This window comes from Martes martes (assembly GCF_963455335.1).
Source record: "Martes martes genome assembly, chromosome: 1".
Classification (NCBI taxonomy): Eukaryota; Metazoa; Chordata; class Mammalia; order Carnivora; family Mustelidae; genus Martes; species Martes martes.
Window position 1 is genome coordinate 163,322,568 of NC_137888.1, and position 20,327 is coordinate 163,342,894.

Genomic DNA, 20,327 nt, shown 5'->3' on the forward strand with positions numbered 1-20,327 from the left:
CTTTGAGGATGGAAAAACGGAGGTCTGGGATGGTGACAAAGGAGCGTGAGCTTTGCAGTCAGATAGACTGGATTCACATCCCAGTTCTAACACTGGCTCTGAGGCCCATGGCACGTCTGTCATTGCCCTTCTCTTTACAGTGGGGTACTAGTCCCTCCTGCCAATGAGGGAAGGGAATGAAGCAGCAGCTGGAATAGAGGGAGCTCCATGCCGGTCCCCTAGCCATTCCCCATGGGCCACCTCTGCCCAGGCTCTGCTTGTGCCTGTGCCTCTCACAGGGACCCTGACTGTCAGCGTCCTGATCTTACTGAGTCTGTCTTCCTCCCCAACCCACCCTTCCCCTTGCTCTGTCCTTCTCTCCTCCTCCCCTCCTTCACCTGCCCTCCAGCATCCGACTGGCCTTTCTTCATAGCCTCTCCCTCATGCATCTCGCATGCTTCTCGATGGTAGGCCTGGGTCTCTCTTATTCCCTTGTTATTATTAGGCCATAGCTCCCTGCAGGCTGAACCTGGGTCCCATTCTTTGCTCTGTCTTAGCACAGGACCTTCATAAATATCTCTGGAGAGAGAGATGGGAGGAAGGTTCTTGAGCCAGGAAGAGCCACGATGAACACACTTAAGAATTTTTCTTCCCTGTAAGGTGCCAGTGTCATAAAATACTTGTAACCGTAGAACAAAGGGCATCTGCCCACCAGCACAGGGGTTGTGGTAATGTTACAGAGAGGTTCCCACCATGGCCTGGTGGTCAGTGGGGCTTCCCACTGGTGGCTCATTATTGTGAGAGATTCCCCTTCTCTCCTCCACGAAGAATTCCTCCATCTTCCTCCAAATCAGGCTGTAAGACACCCACTTGGAAGAGGCTAGAACTCTGGGCCAGGGGAGGCAGCCTGATCGTGACCACTCATAAAACCGCAGGGTACTAATGGCAGTTGCCATGGCAGCAGGTGCTTGAGGGGCAGCCACACAAAGGCTGGAACTGCTCTAATGAGTGACAAGCCAGCTCCCCACGGTGGGCGGGCTTATGAGCCAGGCTCTGTGCCCATGTTTGGTCACTGTTCCCAGATGGGGCCAGGACTCACCGTGTGGCCACCTCCAACACACCACACCTGAACATGCTGGAGGTGCATTCATTTACGTATGATCCTGCCTCTGCCACTTACAGGCATTTTAACTTTGGGCAGGGTGTCAGTGCTCTCTGTGCCTCAGTTTCTCCCTCTGGGAAATGAGGATGATAATGGTAGAGCCAGCCTGGGGGACTGTTGGGGGCTGAATTGAGGTCAGGGTGCTTGGCTCAGCACCTGGCACAAGAGTGAGTCTTGTCATTATTAGAAGGGCAGAGCTGGAAGGGGCTTTGAAGGTTCCTCTAACCTGGGGGTCATCCTGCCACCTGTTCTTGTTAATAAAGTTCTGTTGGAACAGTCTCATGCATTTGTTCATGGATGGTATGAGTGCTTTTGGACTGCAGTGACTGAGTTGAATAGTTGTGACAGAGACTCTCTGACCCACAAAGACTTAAGTACTTACTATCTAGGCCTTTAAAGTTCTCTGGTTCCTGTTCTACTCCAACTCTGGTTAGAGACAGTGAGGTCCAGAGAGAGGAAGGTTTTGCCTGAGCTCACCCAGCAGCTCTGTGTCCAGGCCAGTTCTCCTACACTGCTCTGGCTGCAATGTTGGGATCCTAAGAGCTGGTGGCAGGAAGCCTCATCTGTCTGTTCCCTCAGGAGACTCTCTGTAGGGGGAGGAAGTGCTAATCCTGAGTTCTTGCTCTGTTTCAGCCCCTTAGAGGCCTTGTCCTGTTCAGTCCTCACAACACCCCTAGTTTATGCTGGCTCCCATGTATGGTGGGTTCACTGGGGGCCATTCTTTCTCAGCATCCATAATGAGGTGGGTATGGCAGTGCCTCCCTGCTTTGTAGGGAGGAAGCTGAGGCGCAGAGAGGGAGCCAGCTTGCCCACGGTCACATAGCTGCTACAGAACAGGGTGAGAATTGATGTCTTTTCAGACTATAAACCTTTTAGCTAAACAGAAACACGCTCCCCTATGGAGGTGAGGCGACTTCCACAGTTTTTCCTCTCTGCCCTGGATGGGGACAAGGAGCTTCAATTGTTCGTTCAGCAAATATTGAGATACACCAGTGACCAGGACCCACCAGCTCGCTCTCCTCAAGGAGCTTCCCCCTCCCCTCTTCTCTCCCTTAACTGTACTTTATGACAGCTTCATTTGTAGAGTAAAACATATCAGTCTTAAGGGTACGTACCTGCCTATTGACTAATATGTGCCATTGTGTAACTACCACCTGGGTCAAGATATAGCATATTTCTAGACACCCCCCAAAAAGTTGCCCTGTGCCCCTTAGCACTCACTTCCCCCATCCCCTTCCCCAAGCAGCCACTGGCCTAATTTCCATCACTACAGATTAGTGTTGCCCGGTCTGGATCTTTACAGAAATGTTATGAAGCAGTGTGTACCCCCTGTGTCTGACTTGTTTCACTTAACATGTTTTTGAGATTCATCATGCTACAAGGAGCTACACAGCTCCTTTTGGTTGCTGTGTAGTTCTCTGCGGTATGGATGTACCGTAGTTCATTTATCCATTTACCTGTTGATTAGACATTTGGGGTGTTTCCACTGTTTGACTGTTACAAATAAAGCCTCTGTGAACATTCCTATACTTGACTTTTTGTGGACAACTGCATTTTTTCCTCTTAACTCTTCACGTAGGAGTGGAATTTAAGGAAAGGGACTCATATGTTTGCTGTGGGTGGTTTTGCTCTCCTGTGAGGGTCACTGGCGAAGGCAGGATGCCTCTGCTCTCCAGAGTTCAGTGATCTGCCAGGGCAGACACCCTACACAGCCTTCATGTCTGATTGGGTTCCCTTCTTTCCAGATGAGTGATGTGCTCCTGTACACGTATCCACAGAAGGATGGGAAATACCGACTAAAGAACACATTGTCAGTGGCCAGTATGAAGGTAAATGCCTGGTGCTAGGGACCCTGGGGTGGGTGAGGAAAGGAGACCTCAGGGGAAGAAAGACAGCATCCCTGCTTCTAGGAGCATATCGACCAGCAGGAGGAGGCAGCCCCAAGGAAACAGCATTACATTGTGGGTTATAGCAGGATTGTGCTGTAGGTAGTCCAGAGAGAGGAGAGAGGGAAGGAGGACTTCCTGGAGGAGGGGAGCTGCATCCTTTAGGGTAGATAATATTTGGACAGATGGGGAAGTAGAAAGGGATGAACATCCTAAAAAGAGGAAAACACATAAACATTTGGAGGGAGGGAACAAGTGGGTATTCAGTAAAGTTTTTTAAACTGGTAAAATATACATAACATAAATTTACCATGTTAACCATTTCTAAGTATACAGTTCAGCAACATTAAGTATATTCACACTGTTGTGCAACCATCACCACCATTCATTTCTAGAACTTTTATCATCTCCAGATGAAACTCCAGCCTCATTCCTAACCTCCCCATTCCTCCAGCCCCCAACCCGTGGCATCCACCATCCTACTTTTTGCCTCTAGGAATTTGCTCTCGATAATTCATGTAAATAGAATCATCTAGTATTTGTCTTTTTGTGACTAGCCTTTTTCAGTTAGCAGGATGTCCTCAAGGGGTATCCATGTTGCAACCTGTGTCAGAATGTCCTCCCTTTTTATGGCTTAATGATATTCCATTGTACATATAGACCATATTTTATTTTTCCATTTGTTCTTGGATAGACATTAAGCTCCTTTCACCTTTTGGCTACTGTGAATAATGCTGCTATGAACAGGTATACAGATACCTGTACAGAGCCTGCTTTCAGTCCTTTAGGGTACATGCCCACCTTCCTAGGGGTAACCACAGAGTTGGAGCCGGCACTCCCCCCAGCACACACACACACACACACAGAGACTCACACACACACAGACACACACAGCATCTACCACCAATTGAAGGTTCACCCTTTGCGGATAAGGAAACTCAGGCTCAGAGAGGGATGGTGGCAGGACCAGAAGAGTCGAGTCTGTGATTGCCCCTTCCTGCCCCCACCCTGACATTCTGCTGTTGGTTTTCCAGGTCAGTCGCCCTGTGATGGAGAAAGTGCCATATGCTCTAAAGATCGAGACTTCCCAGTCCTGCCTGACTCTATCTGCGAGGTATGGGGTGGTGGGTAGAGGGAGGGTCTGGGGGAGAGAGGGGCAGGATGTTACAGGTGTGGTTAAAGGTTGGATTAACAAATTGGATGTGTCATTTCTATTTTAGTATTATAATATAAGTCAAGGGACTTATTTTCTAGAGCCTATCATTTAACTGTAACAATAATATCTCATGTTTTAAAAGTTTACAGATTATTGGGTCTTTACAGCAATGCAAGAAGTTAAGGCGAGTAAGAAATGCATTGTACACTTCAGTTCATGAAGTGGTCTGCTTTTAGGCTTTCTTATCCGAAGAGTGAGAGAAAAACATAATGAATGAGCATTCAAGGTTTGCCTTTCCCTGGTTTGGGGGTGTGGCCTTTCCATCAGCAGTGTCTGTGTTTTCTCCAGGCCTTCGTCTACCCAGGGATCCTGCCTCACTCACTCGAGGCAGCAAAAGAGCTTCCCCCTCTCCCTCTTTCAGGGCAGGGCCAACTCGAGTCTCTGGGCTCAGAAACCAGGCAGATGTGGCCCCTACTGGGGCCACTGTGGGGGCTGAGACACAGTGTCCAAGGCAAGGGTGTCTCCCCTCTCAGCCAGGGCATGACCCTGGGGGTGGCTGCAGTGCCCTTTGGGTGGGGTAGTGATTCCAGGATGCACGCACACTGATACGTTCTCATGCATTGCATTTACTCCTTCAGCATTTAGTAGCCACTCCTCAGTGCCAGGTCCTGTGCTGAGGACACAAGAGTTCAACCGAGCTTGCTTGGGGGAGGCCTGCATGAAGGGCAGGAGAGTTATGTACAGGTCATGATAGAGAGCATAACTGCTGTAATAGTTAAAAGTGTCGATGACAAGAGTAACATGCATTGGGCACCTGCTGGGTCTCAGGCCCCTCCTCTGACCCCACTGCCACTCTCAGCTGTGGGGCTTGAGCCTTCTCCCATGCATAGGGAATTAGGGCATTGAGAGGGATCACATGGCCATGTGAGGGGGAACTGGGGCTCAAATGCAGGACTGTGTGACCCAGATCTCTTATCCACTACTGTCTACTGCCCGAGTGGGTAGAAGAAACCTTGAAAATTCAAAGGAGTAACCACCCATCTGGGGAAGTGAGGGAAGGCTTCCTGGAGGAGGTGATGCCTAGATGGGGTTCCATGGCATCTTTTCTCCTCATCTCTAGGTAAAGTTAGGGGCCTGAGAAGGCCAGAGTATGGTTTCTATTTGTTCAGCTGTGAGGTGTGGGTGGGGACAGGCCACAATCAGCCCTTCAGGTGAGGCTGCCCATCTCTGTTAGGCAGGGGCACTGCCCCTTGGCCAGTGGCCTCCAGGAGCCACTGTCACTGACCAACTGGTCACCTTCCTGCATGCCCAGGTACTTCATGCTGAAGCTTCCAGGAGACAGGCAGACCCATACATGTTCCTTCAGGGACATGGCATCTGGTTGTCCATTCCTCCCACCTCCCTTCCAGACCAACCTGGTCCTGGCTCCTGGCTTTCCTGGGGCAGGCCACACTCTTACTCAGGGTGGGAGTGCCACCTAGTGGGCTCTGGGAGAATTTTTGCCCTGCTGCCTTCTAGGACAACGCTCACCATTCAGAAAATCCTGAATGGGTTTTGGGAATTGTGAAGTTGGGTGAGGGTGTGTCTGGGAAGCTATGTGGGAAAATGAGGAGGATGATGGGGTGACAGGGATGTTAAACTTTTCCATTTTTGCCTACCCCTCCTTCTCTCGTGTACACAGCCCTCTGCACCCTGCTCCCATCCCTCCTAAGGGTCGTACCTACTGTGCCTCCCTCGTGCCCTTTGCTTCTGCTCAGTGCTTTGCCATTAACAAGCCCACATGTCATTTCTTCCCCACAGCAGCTCTGGGAGTTAGGGATAGTGGTGACAGTCCTGAGTTGCAGGGAAACAAGCATGCCCAGAGAATAGCTTCCTTGCCCTGGCTGCCCTGCTCGTAGAGGTACCCAGATACAATCTAGGCCGGTCTGGCAGACGGCCCGTGCTTGGCAGGACCTCAGGCACCGAGAGGCATGGCCAAGGGAAAGGTGGGGGGACTTGATCTACACCAAGAAGCAAGGCCGAGCCACTGTGCATGCTGCATGCCCTGCTCACGCCGCTTTGTGCCCACAGCTCCTGCGCAGAACGGGACGAGTGGCACAGCTGTCTGAGCAGAGCCCTCCCTGAGGATTATAAGGCCCAGGCTCTGGCTGCCTTTCACCACAGTGTGGAGGTGAGTGGGGGTCCAGAGACCCACCTGACACCAGCCTTACAGCCCTGAGTTTCGGGGGCTGCCCCCACACCCAGAAGGACTGTCAGCTCCTTCCATTGGGCTCCTCCTCCCACCCCTTGCACCAACTCCACCATGGTCAGGCAGTCACTGTGCAGGCCAGGTGCAGCACCTCCAGCTGGCTGTTTCTCACCCAAGGTTAGCATGCTGGAGGATGCAGTGGGGTGGGGTGAGGGGTTGTAGAATTAGAATCCTCCCACACATACACACCCTGTACAGGCGAAAGGGCACCCATCTAACCATCTCCTGACCACGCCGCTCACCCCATTCCATTGTTGCAGATACGGGAGAGGCTGGGGGTCAGCCTGGGGGAGAGGCCCCCCACTCTGGTGCCTGTCACACATGTTATGATGTGCATGAACTGTGGCTGCGACTTCTCCCTCACCCTGAGGCGTCATCATTGCCATGCCTGTGGCAAGGTGAGTCCCCTTATCTGGGTGTGTGTGAGCATAGGGTCATGTGGGGTGGGTACTCAGGGGCACCCAGCAGTACTGCTGGGCCAAGAGCAGGGTGTTTTCACACTAACCCTTTGAGGTAGCGATTGTGAAGCCCCATTTGACTGATAGCCTCAAACCAGGGCTCCAAATCCCATTTCATTACACCACTCCATTCCCAAAAGAAAGTCATGGCACATACAGTTACTGTCTTTGGAGGAAAAGTATCATGTCCTGGCTAAGGGCTCATCAGAAAAGCTGATAGACCCTTGCACAGAAACTCTGAGTCTCCACGATGGGAGAGCAGGGGGACCTGGCATGGTCCTGTGCTCAGAACAGTCCCTGGAGAGACAGGGAGTGAGTCAGCAGAGGGGAGAGGATGCTGGTCCTGTGCACATGCACACGCACTATTCCAATGTGTGTCCCCACCCGGGCTCGCAGATTGTATGCCGGAACTGTTCAAGAAACAAGTACCCTCTGAAGTACCTCAAGGACCGGATGGCCAAGGTCTGTGACGGCTGCTATGGGGAGCTGAAGAAGAGGGGCGGGGATGTCCCAGGCCTGCTGAGAGGTAACCTGGGGACCACTGTTCTTCCGGGTGGCTTCTCACTGGCCATGGTTGGCGCCTGAAACCACTCTTCCTGGGGACGCTCAAAACAAAACCAGCCCTGGAGGAGGAAATGGGTTTAAACCCACACCCGCAGCACTGTTTCCCGAAATGCTGGCTCCATGGGATATCAATAGGCATGCCCAGAAGAAGGGTCTCTGGGCAGCTAAGCCTGGGAAATGCTGGGCCGGTGCCTCTCTGTGAAGGGGACGGCAGGTGTGGTTCTTTGGGTTTCCTTTGCCATGGTGATCCTCTGTTCAAGAATGTTCTATAGGCATGTGTTCTGTGGGAACTTTCCAGGATAAGGATTTTGAGACAGCCAAGGAGTTGCGGATCGGGGAAGGGCTTGAGGGCTCCTTGAGTGATAGAGAAGGCTGACGAAGCCAAGCTAGCCCCTGAGAGGCTGTGCTCAGGGTACAGGCTTTGCCCAGGCAGGGTTGGGCCAGAGGGACAGCAAGTGTATACTGCGCCTGAAACCAAAGACTTCCCTCTGGGGCCACCGGAGGCTATAACAGAGAACAGCCCAGGTGAAGAAGGTATAGCCAGCACCCAGATAAAGCTTTCCCTCTTGGCCTTCATGCCCTTTGTGTCAGCAGAGGGAGTGTGCCTGCCTTTCTGGTCACACCTAAATCCCATAATGAGGCCGATTCCCGTCTCAGGAGGGACCCAGAGCTCTAATTTTATGGGAACTGGCGTTCCAAAGCAAGCTGCATCCCTGTCTATATGGACACTCACCTCCCTTCCCTGTGTCTTGTCTTGGTTTCAGAGCGGCCCGTGAGCATGAGCTTCCCCCTGTCCTCCCCCCGCTTCTCGAGCAGTGCCTTCTCGTCCGTCTTCCACAGCATCAACCCCTCGACCTTCAAGAAGCAGAAGAAGGTCCCTTCGGCCCTGACCGAGGTAAGGCAGGTGGACTGCCTGTGTGGGAGGCAAGGGATTTAGAAGACTCATGGTCCTCCTCAGTGGACAGGGTCAGACCTCCCTGCACAACTCCCCCGCCCCCAACCCTGGCTTAGCTCTTCAGGACAAAGAGAATTCCCAATGGGAGACACTAGTGACAGGCCCAGCTCACCACTAACATGCCCTGCCTCCTGGGCGTGACTGAGAACATGCCTGCTTGGTGCCAGAAGGCAGGACCCTAACTATCGATGGTGCTAGAAGTCTTTCCCATACCTCTCTCCCCTCCGAGTCTTTCTTTTCTTCTCCTTACTTTCTCTCCTGTCCCATGGCTTAGACTTGGTCCCCAAGGGTAGTGTAAAGATCACTGGGGTTCTTCTAACTAAAACAGCCATAGTCCTGGTTTAGCACCCCCTAGCAGGCCCTCGGAGCTGTGCTGTCCGCTTAGCCTCCAGGTCCCAAAAGGCCTCAGGTGCTGAGGCTCCTGGACAGTGTGGGACTGCCTGCAGGAAGTCTCAGAATTGCTTAAACTCTAGTCCATCCTGTAAGGAGGGCCAGATTATATGTCTATATTCTGGTCACAATCAGAAACAAATGTGTGCGCGTGAAGATACAAGTTGTCAAAAGAAGTGTGATCAGCTGTTTCCAAGTTTTTGCATTAATATTCATTATTGAGTAGCAGGTGGCAAGGGTTTAAAAAAGTGTTAGAGTATGGAAAATTTAAAGGGGTACAGTTCTACTCATTCACCTAGTTCCTTTGCATATTAAAAATCTTGGGAATGAACACGTACATGGTAAAAAAAATTTTTTTCAAAACAACACAAAAGAATACCTGCTGAAACATGAGTTTCTCTCCCTCTCTGAACTCCTCCACTCCCACCTACCCCCAGAGGTAACCACCAGCAAGCTTCTTATGGATCCTCCCAGAAATTGTAATGCATATACATAATAAAGATGTATATTCATTGGTCCTCTTTTTTAACTGGAAAGATAACAAATTATACTGAATCTTCTATACACCCTTCACACTTAATTTCTCTTAGCTATCATTCCACATTTGCTCACACCTATAAATCTCATACTGTTTACATTGTAGGTTGTAGCTTCATTTATTTAACTAATAACCCTTTCCACCAACTGAGAAAAGATCACCTTTTCATTCCTGCTGGGGTAGTGGCTTACAGAACCCGAGTGTTCCGTGAGCACAGAGTTTGAGAACCATTGCTCTTAGCCTTCTAGAGTCCAGCTGCTTTGATGCTGGTGTCCTAGCTAGCCCTTTGGTAACTTTTGCTCAAAGTAACAACCTTTTTATTATCCAGCAAAGACTGCGCTTAGTAGGATTTGCAGCAGCCCCAGAAGAAATGTGTCCCACCCTGTTACCTGCTGCCCTGTCCCCTTTCCCCCGGAGCTCCACCTTTGCAATAAGTCCTGCTCCCCATGAGAAAACCTGTGAAAATACTGCCTCCCCAAGCACCTGCCAGAAAGAGAGGTCAGAATTGCTTTCCACTAACATACTCTGCCCACTCTGCCTTTCTCCCTTGCAGGGTAAGTGCAGGGAGAGAAAGCCAGTGTCTGGTGCTGGGAGTCCTGGAACCTGTGGCAGACACAGGCTCCTTTCCTGGTACTTCTTTTTTTTTTTTTTTTTAAGATTTTTATTTATTTATTTGACAGAGAGAGATCACAAGTAGACAGAGAGGCAGGCAGAGAGAGGGAGGGAAGCAGGCTCCCCGCTGAGCAGAGAGCCCGATGCGGGACTCGATCCCAGGACCCTGAGATCATGACCTGAGCCGAAGGCAGCAGCTTAACCCACTGAGCCACCCAGGTGCCCCTCCTGGTACTTCTTAAAACAGTCCAGGCTGGGTATCTGGGGTGGCTTAGTCAGTTGAGTGTCTGCCTTCAGCTCAGGTCATGATCTTGGGGTATTGAGATCAAGTCCCGAGTCAGGCTCCCTGCTAAGCAGGGAATCTACTGCTCCCCTCTGTCTGCCCCTCTCCCCACTCATTGTCTCTCTCCCTCCCTCTCTCTCTCTTTCTCTCATTCATGAATAAGTAAAATCTTAAAAAAAAAAATCCCAGGCTGGTGGTGGCCTCCTTTTCCTGCAGTGAAGCTCACTGACCTTCAGAGTATTTGCCAAGAGATCCAAGTTCTTACCCTCTCTTCAACTAATTAGGGACTTGACCATTCCTCTAGGCCTGTTTCCCCATCTGTAAAATGGGACAGTCAGATGAGATTATTTCCAAACCTGGCCTTCTTGCTCCAATAGTAAGATTAGTATTTATGAGCAGTTCCATGGGTCAGACACCTGTCAGGTACCTGTCTTATGTCATTTAATTCCAGTTTTGCTAGTAGGGAAACTAGACTTAGAAGTAGTAAATTGCTCACATTGCCCATCAAATAACTGGGAGAACCTGGGCTGGAACCCCATACTGGTATTGCTCTAAACCTGTGTTATATTCTGAACCCCACAAAAAGACGGTACAGCAGACAAATACTACTTCTACTAATAACAACAGGAATTAAAACTCCCCATTAGGAAGATTATAAGATCTTTTAAGTAAACATCATAAAGAAGATCCATCCTTAAATATAAGAGATGAGCTTAAAAGTGTAAGAATCAAGGGCGCCTGGGTGGCTCAGTGGGTTGAGCCTCTACCTTTGGCTCAGGTCATGGTCTCAAGGTCCTGGGATCAAGCCCCGCATCGGGCTCTCTGCTCAGTGGGGAGCCTGCTTCCTCCTCTCTCTCTGCCTGCCTCTCTGCCTACTTGTGATCTCTTTCTCTGTCAAATAATAAATAAAATCTTTAGAAAAAAAAAAAAGAATCAGGGGTGCCTAGGTAGCTCAGTCAGCTGAGCATCTGACTCGGTTTCGGCTCAGGTCACCATCTCAGGATTGTGAAATCGAGCCCCATGTTGAGCCCACATTGGGCTCCACACTCAGCACAGAGTCTGCTTGAGATTCTTTCCCTCTGCCCCTCCCCCCAGCTGTGTTCATGCATGCTGTCTCTCTAAAATAAATAAATAAAATCTTTTTTAAAAATTTCAAGTGTAAAAATCAAATTTATTTTTTTGAGCATGTATGTGTGGGGTGTTTTTTTTCAAGTTTTTATTTAAATTTCAGTTAGTTAACATATAGTATTTATTAGTTGCAGGTGTGCAATATAGTGATTCAACATTTCCATACAACCCGTGGTGCTCATCACAAGTATCCTTCTTTATCCCCATCACCTAGTTTACCCATCCCCCATCCTCCCCTCTGCTAACCATCAGTGCGTTCTCTATTTTTTTTTTAAGATTTTTATTTATTTATTTGACAGAGAGAGACACAGCAAGACAGAGGGCACAAGCAGGGGGAGTGGGAGAGGGAGAAGCAGTTTTCCTGCTGATCAGGGAGCCTGATGTGGGACTTGAACCCTGGACTCTGGGATCATGACCTGAGCCGAAGGCAGACGCTTAATGACTGAACCACCCAGGCACCCCATCAGTGTGTTCTCTAGAGTTAAGAGTCTGTTTCTTGGTTTACTCTCTTTTTTTTTCCTTTGCTCATTTGTTTTGTTTCTTAAATCCCACATATGAGTAAAATCATATGGTATTTGTTGTTCTTTGTGTGACTTATTTCACTTAGCATAATACTCTCTAGTTCTATCCCTGTCATTGCAAATGGCAAGATTTCATTCTTTTTCATGGCTGAGTAATATTCCAGTGTATGTATTTACTACATCTTCTTTATCCAGTCATCAATTTGTGGACACCTGGGCTGCTTCTGTATCTTGGGAATTGCCAATAATGCTGCTGTAAACATTGCATGCATGTATCCCTGTGAATTAGTGTTTCAGTATTTTGGGGGTAAATACCCAGTAGTGTGATTGCTAGATCTAGATGGTAGAATGGTTATTTTAACTTTTTGAGGAGACTCCATATTATTTTTCACACTGGTTTTACCAGTTTGCATTTCCACCAACAGTACAAAAGGGTTCCCCTTTCTCCACATCCTCACCAACACCTGTTGTTTCTTGTGTTGTTGATTTTAGCCATTCTGACAGGTGTGAAGTGGTAATTCATTGTAGTTTTGATTGGCATTTCCCTGATGGTAAGTGATGACAAATGTATTTTCATGTATCTGTTGGCCATCTTTATTCTTCTTTGGGAAAAAAAAAAAAAAAAACCTGTTCAGTTTTCTGCCCACTTTTTAATGGATTATTTGTTTTTTGGGTATTGAGTTTTATAAGTACTTTATGTATTTTTTTAAAGATTTATTTATTTATTTGACAGACAGAGAGAGAGATTACAAGTAGGCAGAGGCAGGCAGAGAGAGAGATGGGGAAACAGGCTCCCTGCTGAGCAGAGAGCCCGATGTGGTGCTCGATCCCAGGACCCTGGGATCATGACCTGAGCCGAAGGCAGAAGCTTTAACCCACTGAGCCACTCAGGTGCCCCAGGTTTATGTATTTTATATACTAACCCCTCATCAGATATGTCATTGGTAATTACCTTCTCCTATTCCAAAGGTTGCCGTTTAGCTTTGTTGATTATTTCCTTTGCTGTGCAGAAGGTTTTTATTTTGATTAAGTCCCAATAGTTTATTTTTGCATTTGTTTCTCTCAGGAGACATATTTAGAAAAAAGTTGTTACAGCTGGTGTCAAAGAAGTTACTATCTGTTCTCTTCTGGGATTTTTATGGTTTCAGGTCTCAATCCATTTTTAATTTATTTTTGTGTAGCATTTAAGAAAGTGGTCTCGTTTCATTCTTCTGCATGTTGCTTTCCAGTTCTCCCAACACCATTTGTTGAAGAGACAATCTTTTCCTATTGGAAATTCTTTCCTGCTTTGTCCAGATTAATTGACGATATAGTTGCAGATCCAGTTCTGGGTTTTCTATTCTGTTCCATTGATCTCTGTATCTGGTTTTGTGCCAGTACCATACTGTTTTAATGACTGCAGCTTTGTAATATAACTTGAAGTCCAGAACTGTGATACCTCCAGCTTTGCTTTTTCCTTTTCCGGCTTGCTTTGGCTATTTGGGGACTTCGGTGATTCCACACAAATTTTAGGATTGTTTCTTTCTAGCTCTGTGAAAAATGCTAGTGATATTTTGATAGGGACTGCATTCAATATGTAGGTTGCTTTAGGTAGCGCAGCTATTTTAACAATATTTGTTTTTCCAGTCCATGAGCATGGAATATTTTTCCATCTGTTAGTGCCATCTTCAGTTTCTTTCATCAGTGTTTTATAGTTTTCATAGTTCAGCAGAGTATAACCTCTTTGGTTAGGTTTATTCCTAGGTATCTTACTGTTTTTGGTGCAGTTGTAAATGGGATCGATTCCTTAATTTCTCCTGCTGCTTCATTATTGGTGTATAGAAATACAACAGATTTCTGTACATTGATTTCGTATCCTGTGAATATACTGAATTTGTTTATTAGTTCTAGCAGTTTTTTGGTGGTCTTTGGGTTTTCTGTATATAGTATCAGGTCATTTTCAAATAGTGAAAATTTTACTTCTTCCTTCCCATTGGAGATGTCTTTTTTTTTTTTTTTTTTTAAAGTAATGTCTGGGGCGCCTGGGTGTCTCAGTGGGTTAAGCCTCTGCCTTCGGCTCAGGTCATGATCTCAGGGTCCTGGGATCGAGCCCTGCGTCTGGCTCTCTGCTCAGCAGGGAGCCTGCTTCCCTCTCTCTCTGCCTGCTTCTCTGCCTACTTGTGATCTCTCTCTCTGTGAAATAAATAAATAAAACCTTTAAAAAAAAAATAAAGTAATGTCTGCACCCAACATGGGGCTCAAACTCATGACCAAGAGATCAAGAGTCACATGCCCCACCGACTAAGCCAGCCAGGCATCCCCGATTTGGATGCCTCTTATTTCTTTTTGTTGTCTGATTGCTGTTGCTAGAACTTCCCATGTTATGTTGAATAAAAGTGATGAGAGTGAACATCCCCGTCTTATTCCTGACTATAGAGGAAAATCTCTCAGTTTTTCTGCATTTAGGACAATATTAGCTGTCCATTTTTTAATATATGGCCTTTATTATGTTGAGGTGTGTTCCCTATAAACCTACTTTATTGAATGGAAACCTACTTTCATGAATGGATGTTGGACTTCATCAAATGCTTTTTTTACATTTTTGCAATGACCATATGGTTCTTATCCTTGCTTTTGTTAATGTTATGTATCACATTGATTGATTTGCAAATATTGAACCACCCTTGCATCCCAGGAATAAATCCCATTTGATAGTGGTGAATTATTTTTTTAATGTATTGTTGGATTCAGTTTGCTAGTATTTTGTTGAGGATTTTTGCATCTATGTTCATCAGAGATATTTAGCTTGTGGTTCTCTTTTTTGGTGGCTCCTTTATCTGGTTTTGGTATCAAGGTAATGCTGGCCTCATAGAATGAATTTGGAAGGTTCCTTCCTTTTCTATTTTTTTTTAAACAGTTTGATAAGAACAGGTATTAACTCTGGTAGGAATCAGTTTTAGAAGGAAGAGCCTTTCCCCCAGATATCTGCAGCTTCATATTATGAGTCCTTGGGGGTTGGGGAGTGGGAGCCAAGAATCTGAAACCCCACTCAGGGCAGCACTCCTGAAGGTGGTTTTTGACTCTTGTGTCTCCTGGGTCCACTCAGTAAGTACTATCTTAATCCCTGGTACTGTTTTGCTGCTTTTGAGGTGCTGGACATATCCTAAGACCTCATCCACATCTCAGATTTCAAAGCAGGATAAACGCTCTGCCAGCTGGTTTGCAGTGTCATTTTCGCTCTGTCTGAACCGTGCTCACCACCTGGTGCCCTGACTGCTCTGCTTCTCTTCTGTTAGGTGGCTGCCTCTGGAGAGGGCTCCGCCATCAGTGGCTATCTCAGCCGGTGCAAGAAAGGCAAGAGGCACTGGAAGAAGCTCTGGTTTGTCATCAAAGGCAAAGTGCTCTACACCTACATGGCCAGTGAGGTAGTGGCGGCTCGTGCTTTCTCTCTTCTCACCTCCGAAGGCCCTTTGGTTAAGCTCCTGCGTCAGAATGTCCTTCTGGGCATGCACAACACCCCGTCCCCTGTAGGGCGGTGTCAGACTGGATCCGGTTTCTAGTTCCACGCCCCTCCAGTCTGTGTTGCACAGTACCCTGTGCTGAGTGTTGCTGTGGATACACAACCATGTATAGGTTTCAAGTTGTCAGAATTTACCATTTCTCTGTGGAGATGAGGTGGGACGGCATGCTGGCCTGTGCACCCAAGTGTTTGCAGGTCACAGGCCCAGCATCCAGCACAAGCCAGGCTCTCCATGAGAGCAGGCTGCTTTCTGCTCTCCACCTCCGCTGTTTGGGACAGACAGAATTCAATGGCTTGGAGGAAGCTACCACGCTTTCTTACTCTGTGCATTTCTTTTATCAGGGAACTACATTGTCTCATGGTAATGTTTTTACTAAATAAAGCTTAAGTTGATACTTTTTACAGAGCATCTTACTTTACATTAACATTTAGGAGGGCCTTGGGGCACCTGGGTGTCTCAGTCAGTTAAACGTCTGCCTTCCGCTCAGGTCATGATCCCAGAGTCCTGGGATCAAGTCCCGCATTGGGCTCCCTGCTCCGCAGGGAGTCTGCTTCTCCCTCTGCCTGCCTCCCCAACTCATGCCCTCTCTCTCAAATAAATAAATAAAATCTTAAAAAAAAAAAAAAAAGTAGGAGGGCCTTGGAAATCAAGCCTGCTTCCGGAGTAGCCAGGTGTGGGCTATGGTTATACAGCAGGGTGCTGTCTGGTCCTGCCCCAGGCTGGACCTGGAGGATAGTTTGAAAGATTTCCATGTCTAGGTCCCACCATCTGGTGGCTTCCACGGGCTAAACCCACTTTGAAAATGGGACTTCAGTGCCCAGCCGCAGAGGGTGTGTGCTTTACCCCAGGAGGATATTCACATCAGCACAGGGCTGACCCTTCTACCCTGACCCCAGATGCTGGCAAAGGTGCAAAAGACAATTTCTTTTGGGGGCATAAAGCTTAACAAAAGACCTGCAGCTGTGATGGTAGCAGCCTGCCCCTCCCTCAGGGAATCCCAGAGGCCAGCAGGGACACAGAGAGGGACTGGCAGTGGACCTGACTGACTCCAGTGCTGTGTGAGCCGAGCCCTCGCTGATATGCCCACAGAGGAGCTGAGGAGAATTTCGATCTTGCCAGAACAAACTGAAATGTGACGTTGCCCACCTGCAGCCCAGGGCAGCATCTTCCAAAGTAGGTATTATACAGGATGCTCACAGGGTTTCTCTAAATGCTGGGTTCTGAGGGGACCCTGAGTAAGCAGTTAGTGGGAGTATTTCTCAGAATCTGTAATGTACCCAGGTGTGTTGTGGATCTCTGACATGAGATTTCCCAAGCTGGCCCAACCACAGGCCCTTGTGGAGTGTCTCATGAACTATCCCATTCCATGGACCACTCTTTGGGAAGAAATTCTGGCTTAGACAGGTGAATGAAGGTTAGTGATAATTAAATAACCACCAAAGATATGAATCCTGTCTGAGAATGGAAAACCCATTCTCAGTGTCCGTTTTCTTGGCACTGAGCAACGGTTGTCATTGGAAGTGACACCCTAAACTGATTAAAAAGGTGGGTTTTAAGTACACTTCCAAAGTAGAACTAATACAATTTCTTATTAAGACCATGCCAGTGATAGGACTAAACTGTCAAATTCCATCAAAGGAAAAAGGTTTGATAAAATGGATAGCCAGTTTTGATGTGTGTACTACCGTGAACCCCTGTCACTTACCTGTGTATCCCCACCTTATTCCATTGTCTCCAGAGGCAGCACACCATTCTGAATTTTTTCTACCACAGATTAGTTTTACCTCTTTTAGAATCTTCATGTAAATAGAACCACATATAAATGTGACTTCTTCCACTCAGCAGGAGGCATTTTAGACTCATCCGTGGTTTTGAAAACAGCAGTAGGTCATTACATTTTATGGCTGAGTCGTTTTCCATGTTGTGAATGTACCACCATGGGTTTATCCCATTTATCAGTTGAAGGACATTTGGGTTGTTTCTAGGTTTTGCTGATTATGAATAAAGCCACTTTAAACTTTTGTATACAGGTTTTTATATGAAAATGGGTTTTTGTTTCACTTGGGTAGACACCTAGGATTGGAATTTCTAGATCACAGGAGGGTATATATTTGGTTTATCAGAAATTACAGACCTTTTACAAAGTGGTCTACCATTTTATATTCCCCTCAACAATGTATGTAAGAGTGAGAGTTATGGTTGCTCCACATCTTAGTTAACATTTGGCATTGTCAGTCATTAATTTACTAGTATCTTAGTGTGGTTTTAATTAATTTACTTATTTATTTTCAAGATTTTATTTATTCTTTTGACAAGAGAGCTAGAGAGAGCACAAGTAGACAGAGTGGCAGGCAGAGGGAGAGGGAGTAGGCTCTCCCCGCTGAGCAGGGAGCATGACAACGCACAGCTCAATCGCAGGACCCTGGGGTCATGACCCGAGCTGAAGGCAGACGCTTAATGACTGACCCACCCAGGCATTCCAAGTGTGGTTTTAATTTCGATTTCCATAGTGACTAATGATGTTTTTGATGTGCTTATTGGCTATTTCTGTATTTCCCCTTGAGAAGTGTCTGTTCAGACACTTCTCATGTCTTGCACATTTTTAAAAATAAGTTGTCTTATTGAGTTACAGGAATTCTTTACATATCTTGGATACTAGTCTTTTGTCAGATAAATGTTTTGTGAATATTCTCTCCCTGTCTGTGGCTTGTCTGTGCGTTTTCTTAATGAATTTGTTCTGGTCCTTTGGTGAACAGAAGTTTTTCTTAAATGAAACCTAATTTATTAGTGTTTTCCTTTATGGCTACTTCTTTTCATATCATAAGAAACTTTGTCTACTGTAAGTCACAAAGTTGTTCCCCTGTATTTGCTTCTGAACACTTGAATGTTTTACCTTTTACATTCAGATCTATCTGAAATTAATTTTGAGTATGGTGTGAGACAGGGGTTGGGGCTCATTTTTTCCCACATAGATATTGTTATTCCACCACCACTTGTTTAAAAACAAGAGTTTCCTTTCCCTATAGAATTATTTTGGTGCCTTCATTAAGTAGCAAATGACTCATGAGATCATGACCTGAGCCAAAGTCACCGGTCTGATGCTTAACTGACTGAATGACCCAGGCGCCCCTCCAACATTGTTCTTTTTAAAGATTGTATGGGGTATTCTAGGTCTTTTGTGTTTCCATATACACTTGTCAATTTCTACCCCAAAGCCTGAGATTATGGCAGGGATTGTTGAATCAATTCAGGGAGAGTTGTCATCTTAACAATACTGAATCTTAAGATCTATGAAGATGGTACAAATCTTCATTTATTTAGTTCTTTAGTTTTTCTTTTAATGATTTGTATAGAGATCTCATACTTCTTGCATTTCTGTTAACTTTATTCCTATTTTATTTTTTGCATGCTATTTTGAATGGAGTTTATTTTCTAGTTGTTTGCTGTAAACAGATAATTAAAAAATTGGTTATCCCGTGACCTTGCTAAATTGATTATTGGTTCTAGTAGTTATTTTGTAATTAAAAAAAAAAGTCCTTTGCAAGCACAGATAGTTTAATTTCTTCTTTTGCTGAACTTTTTCTTCTTCTTGCCTTATTGCAATGGCTAGGACTGCCAGTACAATTTTGAGTTTAACTGGTGGGAGTGAGCACCCTCTTGCTGTGTTCCCAATCTTACAGGAAAAGCATTCAGTATTTCACTATTAAGTAGGATGTTAGCTGTTGGTATTTTACAGATGCCCTCAGCTTAAGGATGTTCCCTTCTAGTTTGCTGAGGGTTTTTTTTAATCATGAATTAATACTGAGTTTTGTCAGATGCTTTTCCTGATCCAGCAGTCTTTGAAAATTGTGTTTATACACAACCTCAACTCCTCCTCCTCCCACAGCCTTCTTAACTACTTATATCTTAACTAATTCCTTAACTAATTATATCTTTGTCTATGTGTGGTTTCATAAAGTTGTATTTTATGAGTATGTATTTTCACATAAATATATGTGTAAATATATCCTTTATATACAAAAATCCTTTCCAGTGAATATTGTGATTTTAAGATCCATTTATGTTCTCTGTGTACGTCTCATCACATTATTAGCAACTTTATAGCACAGATGCCCTAAGTGCCTCCATATTGAGACGTTGTGGATGAGGGCATGGGGGAATAAGTATAGGGTATGTTATCTGGAGTAATTCTGGAAAGTAGAGTCTCTGACTAATCAGGTCAGTAGAAAGAATGCAGTGTTAAAAGGTGGTCGTGAGTCCAAGTTCTGGCTCTGCCCCTTACTCAACTGTGCGATCTTAGGGAGTTATTTACCTTCTCCATCTCTGAGCCTCAGTGACTTCTTAGAACAAGAGTGACACCTTCTATGATTGTTGTAAAGATTCAACAAGGTAATATAAAGATGAAAATGCCTCGACCCTAATAGGCTGTGACAGAATGTTAAGTTTCTCTCCTCATGACTGGTCCTGGTGGGAAGAGGGGGTGAAGAGTATGTGTGTGGTTATTACTCCACTGTTGCCAAAGCATGCCTCACATAGAAGGGCTTGTCACACATCTGAAATCGGAGGGAACAGTAAATGCTGAGCAGTTGACTGTAGTGCCATGTTTAATATCGTTTTCCCTTTTGCCCTCTGTAGGACACAGTGGCCATGGAGAGCATGCCCCTGCTCGGTTTCACCATCGCCCCAGAGAAGGAAGAGGGCAGCAGTGAAGTAGGACCAATTTTTCACCTCTACCACAAGAAAACCCTATTTTATAGTTTTAAAGCAGAGGATAACAATTCAGCTCAAAGGTACCCAAATAACTAGGCCTGTATCTCCTTGCCTCTCCCTCTAGAAGGAAACAAGTTGCTACCCAGGGCTTTGGCATCTCTCTGCTCCAGCCATCCTGTGCCATCAAATCCCTTTGGGCTACAGCGGCCCAAAGAACAGTGGAACTACCTGTTCCTG

At 46.2% G+C, this 20,327-nt stretch overlaps 1 protein-coding gene across 1 annotated transcript in view; it reads left to right on the forward strand.

Annotated features, from left to right (window-relative positions):
* FGD5 (FYVE, RhoGEF and PH domain containing 5) overlaps positions 1 to 20,327 on the forward strand; it is a 120,669-nt gene that overhangs the window by 97,554 nt on the left and 2,788 nt on the right. The window contains exons 13-20 of the mRNA XM_080815599.1: positions 2,887 to 2,970; positions 4,062 to 4,141; positions 6,254 to 6,353; positions 6,692 to 6,829; positions 7,286 to 7,415; positions 8,218 to 8,348; positions 15,156 to 15,284; positions 20,016 to 20,170. Of these exons, the coding sequence (XP_080671725.1) occupies positions 2,887 to 2,970; positions 4,062 to 4,141; positions 6,254 to 6,353; positions 6,692 to 6,829; positions 7,286 to 7,415; positions 8,218 to 8,348; positions 15,156 to 15,284; positions 20,016 to 20,170 (947 nt within the window). The remainder of the gene's footprint in view (positions 1 to 2,886; positions 2,971 to 4,061; positions 4,142 to 6,253; positions 6,354 to 6,691; positions 6,830 to 7,285; positions 7,416 to 8,217; positions 8,349 to 15,155; positions 15,285 to 20,015; positions 20,171 to 20,327) is intronic.